The following is a 19,548-nucleotide window of genomic DNA, read 5'->3' on the forward strand; positions in this document are numbered from 1 at the left end:
ACCTTACTACACTAAGGCTTTACAATAATACACAGGGGAAATATGACTCCTCAGTACACTAAGGCAAGACAGCAATGCACAGCTGATATATGGCTCCTTAGTACACCAAGGCAATACAATGATGCACAGCGGACATATGGCTCCTTAGTACACCAAGGCAATTATATGATGCACAGGGGACATATGGCTCCTTAGTACACTAAGGTAATACAATGATGCACAGGGGACATAAGGCTCCTTAGTACACTAAGGCAATACAATGATGCACAGGGGACATATGGCTCCTTAGTACAGAGCTGCTTGGTTTCTGTCTGGCTTCGTGTGTACATTCTCTCTACAGTATAAGTAGAGTACTTGTGTAATTACTTCGGGCCTAATAGACCACTATGACAATTACTCAGCTGTGTGCAGGGGGAGCCGTTATTAGGATCATAAACATAATCTTATATAAAAGGTCTGATCTGTAAGCTTATCAGATATACTTTTACGGCTGAGAAGTTATAAGTTGCCTACTAAAGCAGTTCACATGGCATGCACTCGCACATTTTTCTATGTAGAAAATGTATCTTTAACTCCCTAAGGATGATGTCAGTTTTTGCTGCATCTTAGTTTTTTCTACCCTTTTTCCAAGAACCATAATTTTTTTATTGATTTTTTTCTTTTAACAAAGTACATCAGGACTTTTTTGCAGCATGAGTTGTAGATTTTAAAAGACACCAATCACTATACTATATAATGAACCGAAAAATATAAAAACAATGATAGCATTGTACTTTTAGTGTCAGATCACTGTTTCATTGTGCGATAAAAATGACCTGGCAACGTAATTCTTCAGGTCAATACAATTATGGCAATTCCATATTTGTATTCTTTTTCATGTTATTGTAATTTGCCATTTTATGAAATCCATTAACTTATTTTTTTGACAATGAACCTGAATAAGGGCTTGTTTTCTGTGTGGAAAGCTAATAATAATATAATAATATTTATTCATTTATATAGCGCTATTAATTCCACAGAGCTTTACATACATTGACAACACTGTCCCCACTGGGGCTCACAAGCTAATGTTTTTCTTTTTACCATTTTAGAGCACGTCTGATGTTTGAATACTTTTTTCCTGCATTTTAAGGGGAGTGGGGCAAACAAAAAATGGCAATTCTGTCATTTTCATTTTTTTTTCTTTCTATAATGTGTACCATATGGGTTAATTTAATATAGTGATAGATCAGACTTTGTCAGATGCAGTCATACGAAATATTTTTTATTTTTTTTATTTTTGAATGTGGAAAGGGGGTGGGCTGATTTGAGCTCACCAAGGCAAACATCTACAATTAGTTTATATGTTGTCCCCGTGTTTGCGGAGGATTAATAATGCCAAAGAAGTGATGGGATGATCAGACTGTAGGCCAGCAAATGCAGTATGCCAGACACACTTTGCGCTAGCCGTCATGCCACCGTACACCCTTAAGGGCCGTGGTACTTTCCACCCGCCTTCTGGTCAACTTTGGCAGAACTCTTCCCAGGTGACAATAGTGGGGTGACTGGTTGCAGGGCACACAGGCTGCAGTCACATCAAATGCACCAAAACCAGTAAGGAAAGTATTAGCCACTATCAAGTATTCGGGGAAGCTAGGGACAAAGCCAAAACCAAAAGACAAGAGCAGAGAACAAACCAGCAGCACACCTCCTACCCAGGCACAACTGAAAATAATCAGCACTGACCAGAGGAGATGGCGGGTTTAAATATCCCTCACCTAGGTCAGCTGACACTACTGAGGTAATTCCCAGTTTCCTCCTTCAACCCAGAGTGGCAAAGGAGGGGGTGGGGAAGATTGACTGTAAGGAACCTCCCACCAAATTGCTGAACCCAGAGACATGGAGTCCCATATTCCCTGGCAACAGCTGACACTTGGGACCTAGCGTCCTGGGACTCCTGCACTGTTTAATCACTAGGAGCGATGGCGCCCTGCCTCCCAGCAATGCCACGACCTGAAGTGAGTCTCTTAGAGCGCAAAACATGGCCAGAGTGAGCATCTGCACTAGCTTTGCCCCTGGAGGCGACACTCCATCCCTCATGGCCTGTGGGGGGGCAATAGGTGACCAGACAGAGTTTGAGCATGCACAGGAGTGCGAAGGAGTCTCCTGTGTACAGAGGCATGAGAAGGATTAACCCCTCTAACACCTAGAGACCTACCACGATGCCCAACACCATGCAAACAGCAAGACCTGACAGTTTCCTCCAGGCACTCCGGTTTCCTCCCACACTCCAAAGACATACACATAGGGAATTTAGATTGTGAGCCCCAATAGTGATAGTAATGATAATGTATTTTAAGAGCTGCAGAATGTGTTAGCACTATATAAGCATGAATAATAAATATATATATATATTTTTTTTTTTGTTAGCTAGTGCCTATCACTGCTGTTAGAGGCAGGTGCAAGCTGTATTACACAGCTAGCACCCACTGTGTATGGAGTAGGCTCAGCTACTGAGTTAGCTCCATACACCTGCACCCAATGAGCAACATACTAGTTTTACAATGTGCAGGGTTGTTGTTGAGCTCAGTACCATGGTGGGCAGAGATGAGCCACTATGAGAACTCCCATATTCAGAGCTCACGGATACAAAATGTTCTACATTTTATAATAGTAATAAGCAATGTTGATGTGAATTCACCACTTTGGTGAGAGGGAGCACTTATACCATGTTCACAGTGGGTCTTTTATTTCTATTGTTCTGTTTTGCCTCATAATGAACAAAAATGGTGCCTGTCAGACCCTACTGACTATGATGTCCATTCTTTGATTCAGTATTTTAGGCAGAATATATGTTGAAAGGTAGATGTGAGCTGAGCCTTACTGAAACGTGAAGAACCATCTGTGTGTCTGTGCTTCTCTCACTGCAGGTGCTTCCAAATCCTCAACCTCTCTAAGGATTACTATGGGCAGCAACTGTAACCTGACACCTCAGTAAATTGCTAATCTGTTTTCACTGAAGATAGATTTTAGCAGTGAATTGAGGGTGACAGATTAGTGCAGTAGGCAGCAGGAGAGGAGTCTGTGTGAAAGAGACATCTTTCTGCAAAAAGATATTTAAAAGTTTATTTTTTTTCCTGTACTATTTATTAAAGGAAAACAAATGAACAAGTTACTGCTTGTCCAAAAATTAACCATAGAGAGAAGATAATTATCATTTCACACAATCTTCTGTCCAGTGCTTTTTTTGTAAAAAAATATTTGCTGGTACTCATCTCAGAGGCGAGGAGCTGGGGGGAGGTGGGGGGGGGCTGTCAGGCTTTTATGTGTCCAGTCTCAGTCAATTCATTTTCATTGAGCATGTCTGTTCAGCACGTGACCACATCTATGTAAATCGCATACTTGCAGCTTCGTAACCTTCCACTCTCACCGCCGGCACCAGAGAATCCTGACAGCGTGCAGTGTACGCACTGTGAGAATTCAGAAGGCTGCAGTCACAGAGTGACACATGGAGTGACAGCAGACTCATCACAAATTTGGACAACCCCTTTAATGCTCCTAGCAACATAAATAAAAACATAGTAACCCTTAACTTGTCAGACGGCACAAGACTTTATTAAAGAGATTGTTCACTACTTTAACATTAATGACCTTTCCTTAGGATAGGTCACCAATGTCTGACTGGTCAGGGTCCGGCACCTGGCAACCCCGCCAATTCCCTACTCTAGGTGCCGGTGGTGACAGGTGGCCGGAAGTGCTCAGTTCTGGATCTGCTCAGTCTTCTGATAGTGGCAGCAGTCTCCTATTAAAATCAATAAGGTGGATATGCAGTACCCGGCCGCGGACACCATCAGAGGACGGAGCAGATCCAGAAATAAGCATTTCCGGCCACCTGCATCATAATCAGCTGATCAGTGGGGGTCCCACTGTGCTCACATCAGAAGCAATGCGCAAGTGGGACCAAGGCCTAATGATAAGACATAGTCAGTATCACAAATAAACATTTACATTCAGGTACCTTAAGCTGGGGTCACACATAGCGACGCAGCAGCGATCACGACGGGCGACCTGACCTTATCAGGATCGCTGCTGCGTCGTTACATGGTCGCTGGTGAGCTGTCAAACAGGCAGATCTCACCAGCGACCAGTGACCAGCCCCCAGCCAGCAGCGAGGCGTGGAAGCGATGCTGCGCTTGGTAACTAAGGTAAATATCGGGTAACCAAGAAAAGCACTTCTCTTGGTTACCCGATATTTACCTTAGTTACTAGCGTCCACCGCTCTCACGCTGCCAGTGCCGGCTCCCTGTTCCCTGCACTCCTAGCCAGAGTACACATCGGGTTAATTACCCAATGTGTACTCCAGCTACGAGTGCAGGGAGCCGGCACTGGCAGCGTGAGAGCACACCGCTTAGTGCTGGCTCCCTGCACTCCTAGCCGGAGTACACATCGGGTTAATTACCCGATGTATACTCCAGCTATGTATGCAGGGAGCCAGCGCTAAGCGGTGTGCTCTCACGCTGCCAGTGCCGGCTCCCTGCTCACGTAGCTGGAGTACACATCGGGTTATTAACCCGATGTGTAATCCGGCTACGTGTGCAGGGAACAGGGAGACGGCACTGGCAGCATGAGAGTGGCGGACGCTGGTAATGAAGGTAAATATCGGATAACCAAGGAAAGGTCTTCCCTTGGTTACCCGATGTTTACCGTGGTTACAGCTTACCGCAGGCTACCAGAAGCTGGCTCCTGCTCCCTGCTCGCTTCAGTTCGTCGCTCTCTCGCTGTCACACACAGCGATGTGTGCTTCATAGCGGGAGAGCAACGAGCAAAAAATGAAGCAGGGCATTCAGCAATGACCGGCGACCTCACAGCAGGGGCCAGGTCGTTGCTGGATGTCACACATAGCGACAGCGATGGGACGTCGCTGCCAAGTCACAGAAAATGGTGACGTAGCAGCGACGTCGTTGTCGTCGTCGCTGTGTGTGACACCAACTTTATAGATAATGTTGTCTCTCTGAGTCATTTCTTTCTATTCTTTATCTTGTCCTTGACGCAATGATGACTTTTCACATTCACATCTCGTTTCTGCAGATTTCCATCTTCTCCACTCTTCTGCAGCACATCCCGACACGATGCCCCAAAAAATTAGCAGAATGATTATAATACTTCTATTTAAAAATATCTGCCCTACACTGTGCCCCAGAATAAATAATGGCCCCTCACATTATTCTCTGCACAAAATATGACCCACACTGTCCCTCTTATGGTACATGCCCTCCATATTCCCTCTCTTTCCAAACTGAGCCTACTGTTTACAGTGTCATTTACACTGTGTCCCCTTATACTGCCCAGTCTTTATACTGTGCCTTCATCACACTCCCCCTCCTTGCTATAACCTCACACTGTCCTCCCATTCTGCCCCTTTTCCTTACCACCCCCCTCCACTACCCAGTCTTTAATCTGTGCCCCTCACATTCTTCTCATCCCTTACGCTCTCCTCACTACCTCCTGTGTGTCCATATACTTTTCCACCTCACTCCCCATCCTGCCCACTTGCTCCTCATACCATGTCACACTTTATTCTGTGTGCTCAAAATTTCTTTCCAGTTTGCTCCACATCCTCTCTGTCCCCATGCATTACCCATCATTCTCTCTGTCCCCATGCATCACCCCTCATCCTCTCTGTCCCCATGCATCACCCCTCATCCTCTCTGTCCCCATGCATCATCCTTCATCCTCTCTGTCCCCATGCATCAACCCTTATCCTCTCTGTCCCCATGCATCACCCCTCATCCTCTGTCCCCATGCATCACCCCTCATTTTCTCTGTCCCCATGCATGAAACCTCATCCTCTCTCCCCATGCATGAAACCTCATCCTCTCTCTCCCCATACTGTGTCCAAAGATACTTCCCCCTCCCCATCGTCTCTTCCCACCATACTCTGTCCAGATAGTCCCCCCTACTGTGAATATAGATATTGCTCCCCCCCCACCCTCTTTCCCCCCAAAGTGTGTCCACAGATGGTTCCCATTCGCCACCCTCTGTCCCCCTCATAGTGTGTCCACAGATAGTTCCCTCCACCATACTGTTTCATAAATACTCACCTCTCACCCCAAAATGTTCCTCCTCCGTGTCTTCTTCAGCTCCACAGTGGAGCACTTATCAGCGTTTCTCTGCCGCCTCCGCGCTCTGACCCGGACGTCAGCGCCAGGGATCACCGCATCAATTGTCCTCGCGTCTGACATATACAAGGACAATTGAGCAGTGGGAGCCACGCGCTGCAGATTCTATGAGTGCGGCTGTCAGTGTGACAGCTACACTCAGAGAATAGCGGCTCCCAGTCCAGCAGACTTCCATTATTGTTAACCCCTTCACGACTGGCCGATTTTGTGCTTTACGCTTTTTTTTTCGATATTCTTCTTCCGAGAGACGTACATTTTTTTATTTTTCAGTCAATATGGTCATGCGAGGGCTCATTTTTGTGGAACGAGTGGTACTTTTAAATAAAAACATGAGTTTTACCATATAGTGTACTGGAAAACGGCAAAAAAAATTCAAAATGCGGAAAAATTGCAAAAAAAGTACGATAGCACTATTGTTTTTGAAATATTTATTCACTGTGTTCACTATATGGTAAAACTGATGTGTCAGTGTGATGCCTCAGGTCGGTGTGAGTTTGTAGACACCAAACATGAATAGGTTTACTTTTATCTAAGGGGTTAAAAAAAAATCAGAAGTTTTTCCGAAAAAAGTGGCATTTCCATCTTCTCCACTCTTCTGCAGCACATCCCGACACGATGCCCCAAAAAATTAGCAGAATGATTATAATACTTCTATTTAAAAATATCTGCCCTACACTGTGCCCCAGAATAAATAATGGCCCCTCACATTATTCTCTGCACAAAATATGACCCACACTGTCCCTCTTATGGTACATGCCCTCCATATTCCCTCTCTTTCCAAACTGAGCCTACTGTTTACAGTGTCATTTACACTGTGTCCCCTTATACTGCCCAGTCTTTATACTGTGCCTTCATCACACTCCCCCTCCTTGCTATAACCTCACACTGTCCTCCCATTCTGCCCCTTTTCCTTACCACCCCCCTCCACTACCCAGTCTTTAATCTGTGCCCCTCACATTCTTCTCATCCCTTACGCTCTCCTCACTACCTCCTGTGTGTCCATATACTTTTCCACCTCACTCCCCATCCTGCCCACTTGCTCCTCATACCATGTCACACTTTATTCTGTGTGCTCAAAATTTCTTTCCAGTTTGCTCCACATCCTCTCTGTCCCCATGCATTACCCATCATTCTCTCTGTCCCCATGCATCACCCCTCATCCTCTCTGTCCCCATGCATCACCCCTCATCCTCTCTGTCCCCATGCATCATCCTTCATCCTCTCTGTCCCCATGCATCAACCCTTATCCTCTCTGTCCCCATGCATCACCCCTCATCCTCTGTCCCCATGCATCACCCCTCATTTTCTCTGTCCCCATGCATGAAACCTCATCCTCTATCCCCATGCATGAAACCTCATCCTCTCTCTCCCCATACTGTGTCCAAAGATACTTCCCCCTCCCCATCGTCTCTTCCCACCATACTCTGTCCAGATAGTCCCCCCTACTGTGAATATAGATATTGCTCCCCCCCCACCCTCTTTCCCCCCAAAGTGTGTCCACAGATGGTTCCCATTCGCCACCCTCTGTCCCCCTCATAGTGTGTCCACAGATAGTTCCCTCCACCATACTGTTTCATAAATACTCACCTCTCACCCCAAAATGTTCCTCCTCCGTGTCTTCTTCAGCTCCACAGTGGAGCACTTATCAGCGTTTCTCTGCCGCCTCCGCGCTCTGACCCGGACGTCAGCGCCAGGGATCACCGCATCAATTGTCCTCACGTCTGACATATACAAGAACAATTGAGCAGTGGGAGCCACGCGCTGCAGATTCTATGAGTGCGGCTGTCAGTGTGACAGCTACACTCAGAGAATAGCGGCTCCCAGTCCAGCAGACTTCCACAAGCCGCATCAGGCAGCCCCACAGCGCCCCGCCAACTCCTCCCTAGAGACACCTCTGGCTTGTGTCTCCGCTCCATATGGCTAATTTGCATAGTTTACAAATTAGCCATGTGGACAGAGCCAGAGGCGCTCTTCAGATTTTTTTGGTATGCCGTACCGCCGCAAAAAAACACTGCTTCTGTCTATGAGAAGTGTCCAATGATCCTCTACTTGGGAACAAGTACTGGACAGATTTATATTATTCTAAAAAACTGTAAAAATCTAGCACTCAATTTAAATCGTCTTCAGTCTAAGGCTATGTGCGCACGTTGCGTACTAGCCTGCAGAAATTTCTGCAGCGATCTGAAGAGCACATGTGCGCTTTAGATCGCTGCAGAAATGTCCGTAGTGAGCGCCGATTCCATGCGCTCTGCCTGCAGCTCCTGCCATAGACAGAGCAGGAGCTGCCGGCAAAGCGCAGGAAAGAAGTGACATGTCACTTCTTTTTGCGCAGCGCTTCGGCAGTAGCCGAAGCGCTGCGCTCTGAGACGCCACGTGCGCACGGCCCCTGCACAATCTCCATAGACTGTGCAGGGGACGCAGGACGCATGCAGTTACGCTGCGCTGCAAAGCGCAGCGTAACTGCATGAATTTACGCAACGTGCGCACATAGCCTAAATCAGGTTCCATGTTACAGTTTCCCCTAGGAGTCAAAACTGCTACTGATAGCCCCAATGGCCCTTCAGAACTGTAATGGGTGACTATAGTGGTTTACTTTGGAATTTATTGAGGTGCTTTGCGCAAAAATATTCAGTAGAGAAATACATTTTTACAATAACTAACATTTAATGGGGATTCCCTTTAAATCATAAATAATATATAATTGCATTTTCAACTTGTCCTAATTCAGACTCATCATTTATTCTTTTTTGCTTTATAGGCCATGGTATTTAGATGGACGATTTCTACTTGTTGTTGTAACTATTGGAATTATACTTCCATTGTGTCTTCTCAAGAATTTAGGTAAGACAGAATCTTGTGACAGAATCATGAATTACATACTTAGTCAAGGCAGAAAGACTTTATATATTAATTAAGATATTGGTTCTGATATAAAAGAGATAATAAAATAAATGGAATTTTAGCTTCTGTAATTTAGAATATATTTTAATAACTGATTATATCTAAAATACTACTCTGTATAGTACAGCTTATGTCTATGCAAATTCAGTATTTGTGAATTTGACTGCCACCTGCTGGTGGAGAGTATAATTGCTGCTCATTAGTAAATGGAAAAAAAAAAGAGAGTCCTCAGTGCTTGATACATTTATGGGTGGACCCAGACTGTAAAAGTTCGGATCTGCGTGGTTTCAAAGGTACCCGGGTGCCGGACTTAGGCCCGGGATTCCGGGTGTTGATACGGATCCGGCACTGGGTAAATAAAAATAATAAAAAAGGAAAAATAAAGAAAATAGTAATGAAGCAAGCTCTTCATACTTACCGAGGCACCAGCGTAGCTGTACACTGCTGCCCCGCATCTGTACACTGCCTCTCCTTCAATTCCTGGGCCAGTAATTATTGCTCATCCATATGCACTGCTTTCCCATCTCACCAGCTGTCCTGGTGTTTGTGATTGGTTGCAGTCAAACGCGCCCCTTCAGCCTGTGTGACAGCGTCTGACTGCAACCAATCACAGGTGCAGTCTACAGGTCAATTTCGTGGTATTTGATACACAGCCAAAATAAGTGCACAGTTGGAGGCTGCAGCCTGTAGCCATAAGCTTTATCTGTGCTGGGTATCATAATATGGGGGACCCTACACCAATTGTTTTATTTATTTATATACCACGATAGATGCACACAGCGCCTGTCATTAGTTGCAGTCAGCTGACACGCTGACACTCTGTGTGGGGGCTCGTCTAACTGCAACCAATCAGAAGTCGGTCGGCGGGGAAAGCAGTGCACATGAAATGAAGGGTAATGCGCAGCCCTGGGAGTAAATGCGGGACTTGAAAGCAGCGTACAGCCATGCCGGAGCCCCGGTAAGTACAGCGTGCCTACTCCTATCCTCCTATCCCTTCTACCACCATTTTTAATTGCTGGCTTCTGGTCCCCATAGTCTTATATGGGAACTGATTCCGTCCAGAAACCGGATTTTAAAAACCCGATAACAGGGACCCGCCGGTCGTTGTTATCTGCGAGTCCACTCATCACTGGTTGATACCTTTTAATGGCTAACTGAAAAGATGGTAATAATAGCAAGCTTTCAAGATTACTTCAGGTCTCTTCATCAGGCATGGTATAAACCACCCAGGACTCTCAGTTCTTTTTCTATTTACTGGCTAACACGGTAAAAAGGTATATTTTTCATTAGTAAATGAACATTCAGATCAGCCATAAAAAAAATAACATTATTTATCAGCTTTAGACTTAAACATTTCATTTAACCCAAACAGGATACCTTGGCTACACCAGTGGGTTCTCCTTGACCTGTATGTTTTTTTTTCTTGTGGTGGTAAGTTGAAACATTTACAATTCAAGATGGTGTTTTATTTATACAACTATTTTATGGTAGATCTTTTCTTTTTGGTTATTTTTTTATGTTTTGCTTTTTAATCTTCCAGGTGATCTACAACAAATTTAAAATTCCATGTCCTATACATAATAATGGAACCACACACAATCCTCAGAATATATCAGTAGAAGAGCAGTGTACACCAAAGTTTTTCACATTTAATTCTCAGGTAATATTCTATTAGATTTAAAAAAAAAATTAGCTTCTTATAATCTGTGTAATATGATAATTTGAACCTTGTTTTTTTAATCAGAGATATGCAATGTGAGCTTTAACAATTAATTGGTAAATACCTCTAATTAAATAATAAAAACTAAAGTGATACTACCGGTAATAGATTTAATATTAAACATGCTGTCCTGTGTTGACCTTTTATAGCATACACATAGGATGGCATTGGGACCTGTATCTATTTAGAGAATGAGGCCCTTTGTCATGCCACTGGGAACGGAGAGGTCCACATCACTTCATATTCACTCCTGTGCTAATTTCCACCATTGGCTACCCATCCTGCGAATATGCCCCAGATGTTCGAAAGAGATGGGACAACCCACTCCTATTTTATTTACGGCTTATTTGTAGGTTCCCTTCTTTTACAAGCTATTTACATTCCATACCTTTCTATGACAGCACGAGTACGAGTAGTTTTGCTTAGAGATTCATGATTTGCACTCGATAATCAATAGCTACCCTTCCTCGATAATCAATTGCTACCCTTCCACTATAGTACAAATTATAGACAAGGTAGAGTTGGATCGGCAAAGCAAAAAGTAATGCTTTAAAAAAAATGGCTTAGGCTACTTTCACACATCCGGTTTGAGCCGTGCGGCTCAATACGGCTGTGAAACCTATGCAACGGATGCGGCGAAAACACCGCATCCTTTGCATAAGTTTTTACATGCGGCCGGTCCGTTTTTTTCCGGTTGCGGCACGCTACTGAGCATGCGCAGTGGAAAAAACCACATGCGGCGGCCGGATGCGTTTTTTTCCGCATCGCGCCACATCCGGCGTCCATAGGCATGCATTGAAAATGCGCCACAGCGGCCGGATGCGGCGCGATGCGGTTATTTTTGCCGGAGCAAAAAACGTGGCAGGGAACGTTCTATCCGGCCGCGGCATCGGCTAAATCGGCCGCATGCGGCAAAAACCGGACCGAACGCAAGCCCCTGCGGCACAATACGGCACTAATGTAAGTCTATGCAAAAAAAAAAACGCAACCGGCGGCAAAAAAAAACGGTTGCGATTTTTCTGCAGAGCGCCGTATTGTGCCGCTGAGCAAATACCGGATGTGTGAAAGTAGCCTTAGACCTTCTTCTTCAACACTTTTGTGTCAGTATCTTCAAAATTGCTATGCATTTTTGGCGTTGGGGCACATGTCTGGGGCTTCAAGCATTTACTCTCCTTAAAAAGCAAAAATACCCACATACAAACACATTGTGTGCATGAAACTGCCATGAGATCACCAATTTGACATTCTTCATAACCTCCATAAACATCAGGAGGAGTGCCAAGCACACGGGTGTAACTATAATAGGTGCAGGGGTTGACGCACCTGGGCCCCAGAGCTAAGAGCAGCCTAAAGGGTCTTTTTGGCCAAATAGGGAAAATAAATCTTATTAAAGGGAATCTGTCAACAGGTTTTAGCTACGTCATCTAACAGCAACATAATGTAAGCAAGGAGATTTTAAATCCAACAATGTATCACATAGATTACTGGCTGAAGTCATTCTCACATATCAAAGAATTGAGTTTTAAGTATGTAGCTGAGCCCAGGGAGCTGTCTCGCCCACACCAGGCTCTCTACAGAGATTGTGCCTTGACAGTGAGGTGTCAATCACAGCAGAGTGTGTCAGACTGCTCTGCATGTGAGTTTCTAGTCCTGCAATGTAAGGGTAAGTTCACACAGTGCGTTTTTCGCCGTGTTTTTGCGTGTTTTTCGGGTGCGTTTTTGCTCAGAAACCTGCATGACTTTGCTTCCCCAGCAAAGTCTATGAGTTTTCATTTTTGCTTTCTGCACACAGCGGCTTTTTTTAGCTGCGTTTTTGTGGTGCCCACAAAAACGCAGCATGTCAATTGTTTTTGCATTTTTCACTGCGTTTTCCACCCATTGAGTTCAATGAGATGTTCAAAAACGCAATGAAAACAGCAAATTGCAAATATAGCTGCATTTTAGTGAGTTTTTACTACTAAAAACGTAGCTATAAACGCAAGGGGTGGGTAGTAAAGTGACATGTACAGGAAGAGGATTCCTTCTGTCACTAAACACAAAAGCGTGAATCCTCCCGGTACCGCCACCGCTGCTTCCATTTCCCACCCGGTGCCATGTCAGCTCCCGTGCAGGAGGTGGAAGCGGCTGCTAAATCAAAAGTGAACATTAGAAAAATGTCATACTCACCTGTCTGCAGACTCCCAGTGCCATGTCTGCTCCCAGCTCCTCTTACCGGCACCGCCACCCCCGCTCCGGCTGTGTGCCGGCTCCCAGGCACGTCCGATAGCTGCATGACCTGGCCGTGAGGACCTGGCGGTGATCACCTGATGCGGTCACCTGATGCATCAGCTGATCGTAAGTCTCGCAGTGACGCCGGATTTTACCGCCGAGTGACTGATTCCCCGGCGCTTGCAGTCAGTTCATGACAGCTTCAGACAGGCCAGGTTGATCGCTGGAGTTCAGGTGAGAGCACCGGAGATTAGCCTGGGATGTCTGCAGCTGTCATGAACTGAAATCGCAAGTGGCGGGGAATCAGTCACTCGGCGCTCGCTGTAAAGTCCAGGCTGCAGTCTGGACCTCAGGTGAGAGCTCCGGAGTGCAGTGCAGGTACCTGAATCCAGGCCTGGCATCACTGGAGATTCCTCCGGTAGCCAGTCCAACGCTGCATAGAAGTGGGTTTTTTTGTTGTTTTTTTTTGCACTGATGCATCAGCTGATTGTATAAAAGCCATTTATACAATCAGCTGCTGTCTCATGTGATTCAGGCCTTGCACTTGACACATCATCTGATCGCTTTACCTTCCAGCAAACCGATCAGATGATATTGGATCCGGATTGGACGGCATGGGACCCTTGACCCAGGATTACTGCGGAGGGGGGTTCTTTATTTCAATAAAGATGGAGTCACTAATTGAGTTGTTTTATTTCTAATAAAAATATTTTTCTGTGTGTTGTGTTTTGTTTTTTTTATCTTTACTAGAAATTCATGGTGGCCATGTCTAATATTGACGTGACACCATGAATTTCGGGCTTAGGGCCAGCTATCCCTAACCCCATTATTACCCAGCGAGCCACCCGGCATTAGGGCAGCTGGAAGGGTTGGATACAGCGCCAGAAGATGGCGCTTCTATAAAAGCGCCATATTCTGGGGTGGCTGCAGACTGCAATTCGCAGCGGGGGTGCCCAGAAAGATTGGGCACCCTGTATTGCGGATTCCAATCACCAGCTGCCAAGTTGTACCTGGCTGGACACAAAAATTGGGTGAAGCCCACATCTTTTTTTTTTTTAATTATTTCATGAAATTCATGAAATAAGAGCTTCCCTATATTTTTGGTTCCCAGCTGGGTACAAATAGGCAGCTGGGGGTTGGGGGCAGTCCATACCTGCCTGCTGTACCCGGCTAGCATACAAAAATATGGCGAAGCCCACATCATTTTTTTTGTTTGGGGGGGGGGCAAAGAAATCCTGCATACAGTCCTGGAAGGAGGATGAGCGTTGTAGTTCGACAGCTGCTGTCTGCTCTCCTGCATACACTATTGGATGGAGGATGCTGAGACTTGTAGGTCTGCTCCCCCTGACTCTCCCTCCAGCATACAGTCCTGGATGGAGCATGCTGAGCCTTGTAGTTCTGCAGCTGTCTGCTCTCCTTCATACACTAGTGGAGAATGAAGAACATATGGAAGAAAGAAATGACATCAGACCTTTTTTTTTTTTTCAACAATCTTTAATGGCAATGTTCACTGATAAAAAACCCGCAGAAAAATGCAGTGAGCAAAAACGCAGCAAAACGCGGTAAAAACGCATGCGTTTTTTCATGCGTTTTTTAAAGACGCTTCGTTTGTGCGTTTTTAGCGCTAAAAAACGCACAAAAACGCAGCGTCAAAAAAACGCAGTGTGTGCACATAGCCTTAATAAAGCCATTAGTTTAAGTAAACAATCGTACACACACACAGATAAGTGAAGTACAGTTGCATTTTGTTTTATAACCCCTACATCATGCTGTCCTTTGACTATATAGCAAAAACCTGCTGACAGATTCCCTTTAAAAAGCAGCGATAGTTCGGGCCCTGTTGGAATTTTTGCATTGGGGCCCACAAGCTTCAAGTTACGCCACCACTTGCAATGCAAATATGCAGCCACTTCTCCTATGCATGTCTTTATTAGAATCAGGAACGTTATGATGCCTAGAGATGGGATGCTAACATCTATCAGGGACCACCACATTCATTGGAATTTCTCTCCTTTTTATTGCAAATGTATATGACATTTGCAGTGGTTAATTGTGAACAAAGGCTTTTACTAGATTAAATGTGACCTAATTATGTGTGTCTCTTCTTTTCATCTACAGACTGCTTATGCACTGCCAACACTTGCATTTGCATTCGTGTGTCATCCGTCAGTCCTACCCATATACAGCGAGCTCAGAGAGTAAGAAAAAATGTATAAGTATTAACACAACTCTCAGGTTAAGAATAATGCAGATTACTATACCTCAGACAAGGTTTAGAGATTTTGAGTATATGCAGATTTATCTGCTGGGATTTCTTATATTTGTTTTTAATGTTTTCATACATTAGATGAAAGTCAATCTAATCTGTCAAATCCAGCAGGACTGACCCTCAATCAAATATGTATCAGGTTTTCCCAACTCTGCATTGACTACAAATGTCAGAGGAAAAAGGATCAAGGATTTTGGACATTAACATGTCTTTTCCTAAATTCCCACAGAATATAAACTTCTGCTAAAAATGAAAAAATATGCACACGCGTTCAAGCCACGTATGTATGTTTATGGCATAGACAGTCTGACAGCTATCCGAAGCATATATAGAAATGTTTAAGGTGGCCATTCACCTAAGATAGCTGTCAGCTTAAAGGGGTATTCCCAACTCCAAGATCCTATCCGAATATGTAGTAGGTGTGACGATGTTAACCCGGGTTAAGTTAACCACCAAACCACTAGATGTAGCCAGAACACAAAAAGACAGGAGCTGCCAGGTTAATACACTAGGTGAAGCAGATTCTAGTGGAACAGTCAAACAAGCAAGAAGTCAGTACACAGGGAGGTTACGTAAGTACAAGGGGACGGGCCAAGACTGAGTCAGAGAACTAGCCGGTGTCGGTACACAGGGAGGTCACATCAGTACAAGGGAACGGGTCGAGACGGAATCAGAGAGCTAGGTAGAGCCGGTACATTGGAAGGTCAGGTCAGTACAAGGGGGCGGGCAGAGATGGACTCGGAGAGCTAGCCAGAGTCAGTACACGGAGAGGTCACATCAGTACAAGGAGGGTGGGCAGAGATAGAGTCAGAGAGCAAGCCAAAGTCAGGATATGAGGAAATGAAGTCAGTAGGAAGGAGTTGAGAGGGGAACGGGGAAACAAAGTAGAGGGACAAGATCATGTAAGACACTCACGGGAACCAGAGACAAGCACTGGCTAGAAGGAAGTATCCCTGGCGGCACTCCAGAGGAAACAGCTCCCAGATAAAGCAGAGCAGTACTTGAAATGATGCCCGAAAGGAAAGACCCCTCCCACCACAAGGACACAACCGGAACCCGGGGAAAAACATAGGGACTAGCAAAAGCTCTGCAGGAAAGCTGAGCCTGAGAGCAAAATCATGACAGTAGGTGTAATAATAATAATATTCGCAAATACCGCCAATTAGAAATGTAGTATAGTTCAGTTGATTAGCTATGTCACTTACTTCATGGAACTCTCATGAAGAGTCCAAGACACATGATGTGGATAAGATGTTGTTTTAATTGATGCATTTCGAACTATTCCAACTTGAAATGGGAGCTAGCAGGAAATTCATTCTTATAATTAAGTGGCTCTTTACCTGTTCTTATATCTACAGTGTACACAGAGCGTGAAAACAGTCAAAAAAAGTTGTCAACTCCTATTCAGAAGAAGTTGTAATTCTGCAAAATGCATTGATTGAAATTGCATCTTATCCACATCATGTGTCTTGGACTCTTAATATCATCCACGTTATTACCAGTTAAGACCGTATTGTACTTTTGCTCCTCAGCTCCTGCTTGCATACCTCATGTGCAGGACATTGCAGCAGCTTAGGTACCCATGGTTACAATCACTAGCAACTAACTAGCTAACTAACTATATAAAAAAACCTGACCAACACCTCCAAGAATAAGACAAATGTGAACAGGTGCAAGCTGAGACAACAAAAACAATACAGCTGCATTCTGATGCTATTATATGCAAACATTGAGCATAGTAAAATTGGAATTCCATTACTGCTATAAAACATTTAGTCAACAACGAATACCCATTAGTAATCAAATAACGGCCATGAACTAATTAATAGCAAACAACAACACAAGAACAAAGAACAAAGTATATGGCCAAAATATAGAAATGTTTATTAATGCATATTAAATAATTATTAAAAATTAATAAAGCATAAAATTGTGGTATAACAGGTATAAGGATCGGACAGACCAAAATTACTACAATTAATAATATACAATTAATAATGTACCATATATAATAACATACCATTCAAAATTAGATAAAAATTGATAAATAATAGCAATATCTCAAAAAAGTGTCAAGTGACAAAAAAGGAAAATTATCCAAATAATATCAAGATAATGAAATTGGTATATTAATATAGTAACGGTATAATAGCAGCCAATAAATATTAAATTATATTGTATTATGCCAATAAATTATTTGTAATATAAAAATTGCACTAATCCCCTCTGCAGTCAGAATATATGTGCAAAAAAAAGTCGCAAAGTATAGATATTGCACTGACCTAAAAAATAAAAAATAAAATGTGCAAAGTGCTATATATCCCGTGTGAATTAAATAAGATATAGACTGACTGACAAGTCCAGGAGTATATATAAAAAGTGCCAAGTGCTATTTACAAAGTATGTTAAATTAGTCTGGGCATGACTAATGAGTCAAACGAAATACAATGGAAAAAAGAAGAGTACAACTAAAGGTGGTGTCACACACAGCGACGACGACAACGACGTCGCTGCTACGTCACCATTTTCTGTGACGTAGCAGCGACGTCCCGTCGCTGTCGCTATGTGTGACATCCAGCAATGACCTGGCCCCTGCTGTGAGGTCGCCGGTCGTTGCTGAATGTCCTGCTTCATTTTTTGCTCGTTGCTCTCCCGCTGTGAAGCACACATCGCTGTGTGTGACAGCGACGAACTGAAGCGAGCAGGGAGCAGGAGCCGGCGTCTGGCAGCCTGCGGTAAGCTGTAACCACGGTAAACATCGGGTAACCAAGGGAAGACCTTTCCTTGGTTACCCGATATTTACCTTCGTTACCAGCGTCCGCCACTCTCACGCTGCCAGTGCCAGCTCTCTGCTCCCTGCACACGTAGCCGGATTACACATCGGGTAATTAACCCGATGTGTACTCTGGCTAGGAGTGCAGGGAGCCAGCGCTAAGCGGTGTGCTTTCACGTTGCCAGTGCCGGCTCCCTGCTCCCTGCACACGTAGCTGGAGCACACATCGGGTAATTAACCCGATGTGTGCTCTGGCTAGGAGTGCAGGGAACAGGGAGCCGGCACTGGCAGCGTGAGAGCGGTGAATGCTAGTAACTAAGGTAAATATCGGGTAACCAAGAGAAGTGCTTTCCTTGGTTACCCGATATTTACCTTATATTTACCAAGCGCAGCATCACTTCCACGCCTCACTGCTGGCTGGGGGCTGGTCACTGGTGAGATCTGCCTGTTTTTGACAGCTCACCAGCGACCATGTAACGACGCAGCAGCGATCCTGATAAGGTCAGGTCACCCGTCGTGATCGCTGCTGCGTCGCTATGTGTGACCCCAGCTTAATGCATTAACCTTTTGTAAAAGGAAAAATGCAAAGTGCTAGGAGAGTCAAATGCAAATATCTAAGATAAGCATATAATTGCAGTTCATTGCAGTATAACCTAAATAAGGAGGGGATAGTGCAAAGATAAGGCTAAATGAAAATATTACTTCCAAAGAGGTCTGTATGATCCTGCTACTCCAATGTACGTTTCATACAATGTCTTCCTCAGGGAGCGCATATAAAACATTGTTAAAAAATTAGATACTTAGAGCACAAATTGACCAACTGATCATAACCCAATAGCCAGCGACAAGGCTTACCCCTTTGTTGTTATGCTTGATTAGCCAGTAGTTAGTCTTTCCAGCCCAGCCATTTTCTTGCATACTCAGCCAAATATGCTTTTTAAATAGTGATGAGCAGAACAATGGAAGTTTGGGCTTGCGGGGCCTCCTGGACTTTAGTTAAAAGTCCAGTTTGAGAACCCTAATTTACACTGGACCGCAATATAATGTCAATGGGGACCTGACCTTCTGTGCTGTAAAATCGCTGTAAAATGGATATAGTAAGGGCTAGAGGGCTGCAAAAGGAAGCAAAATGTGGGTAAGAGCATAACAATTGCCCTGCAAACAAATGTGGATAGGGAATAGATTTTAAAAATTGATGCGGGGTCCCCCCTATTCATGATAACCAGCACAGGTAACGCAGACAGTTTTGAGCTGCAACCCTCAGCTATTGGGCTTACCTTGGCTGATTATAAAAAATAGAGAGGGGCCCGACATACCATCAGGGCAATTGGGAAGAACCAGACAAAGCTCCAGAATTATAGTTTCATAGTTTTTTTTTAAAGTTGAAGGTAGACTTAAGTCCATCGAGTTCAACCCAGAGCCTGATAGATGCACCACTTGTGGGGCAGCTGCAAGCTGGTATTTATAGGCTGGGAAGGGCAAATGTTATGATTCAGTGACCGAGGAGAATCCAAAAAAA

At 44.4% G+C, this 19,548-nt stretch overlaps 1 protein-coding gene across 1 annotated transcript in view; it reads left to right on the plus strand.

The window, feature by feature from the left end:
- The window catches only part of SLC38A1 (solute carrier family 38 member 1), a 135,162-nt gene that overhangs the window by 59,566 nt on the left and 56,048 nt on the right, over positions 1–19,548 (plus strand). The window contains exons 8-11 of the mRNA XM_075344960.1: positions 8,917–8,999; positions 10,432–10,490; positions 10,600–10,719; positions 15,106–15,185. Of these exons, the coding sequence (XP_075201075.1) occupies positions 8,917–8,999; positions 10,432–10,490; positions 10,600–10,719; positions 15,106–15,185 (342 nt within the window). The remainder of the gene's footprint in view (positions 1–8,916; positions 9,000–10,431; positions 10,491–10,599; positions 10,720–15,105; positions 15,186–19,548) is intronic.

This window comes from Anomaloglossus baeobatrachus, chromosome 4, assembly GCF_048569485.1.
Source record: "Anomaloglossus baeobatrachus isolate aAnoBae1 chromosome 4, aAnoBae1.hap1, whole genome shotgun sequence".
Classification (NCBI taxonomy): Eukaryota; Metazoa; Chordata; class Amphibia; order Anura; family Aromobatidae; genus Anomaloglossus; species Anomaloglossus baeobatrachus.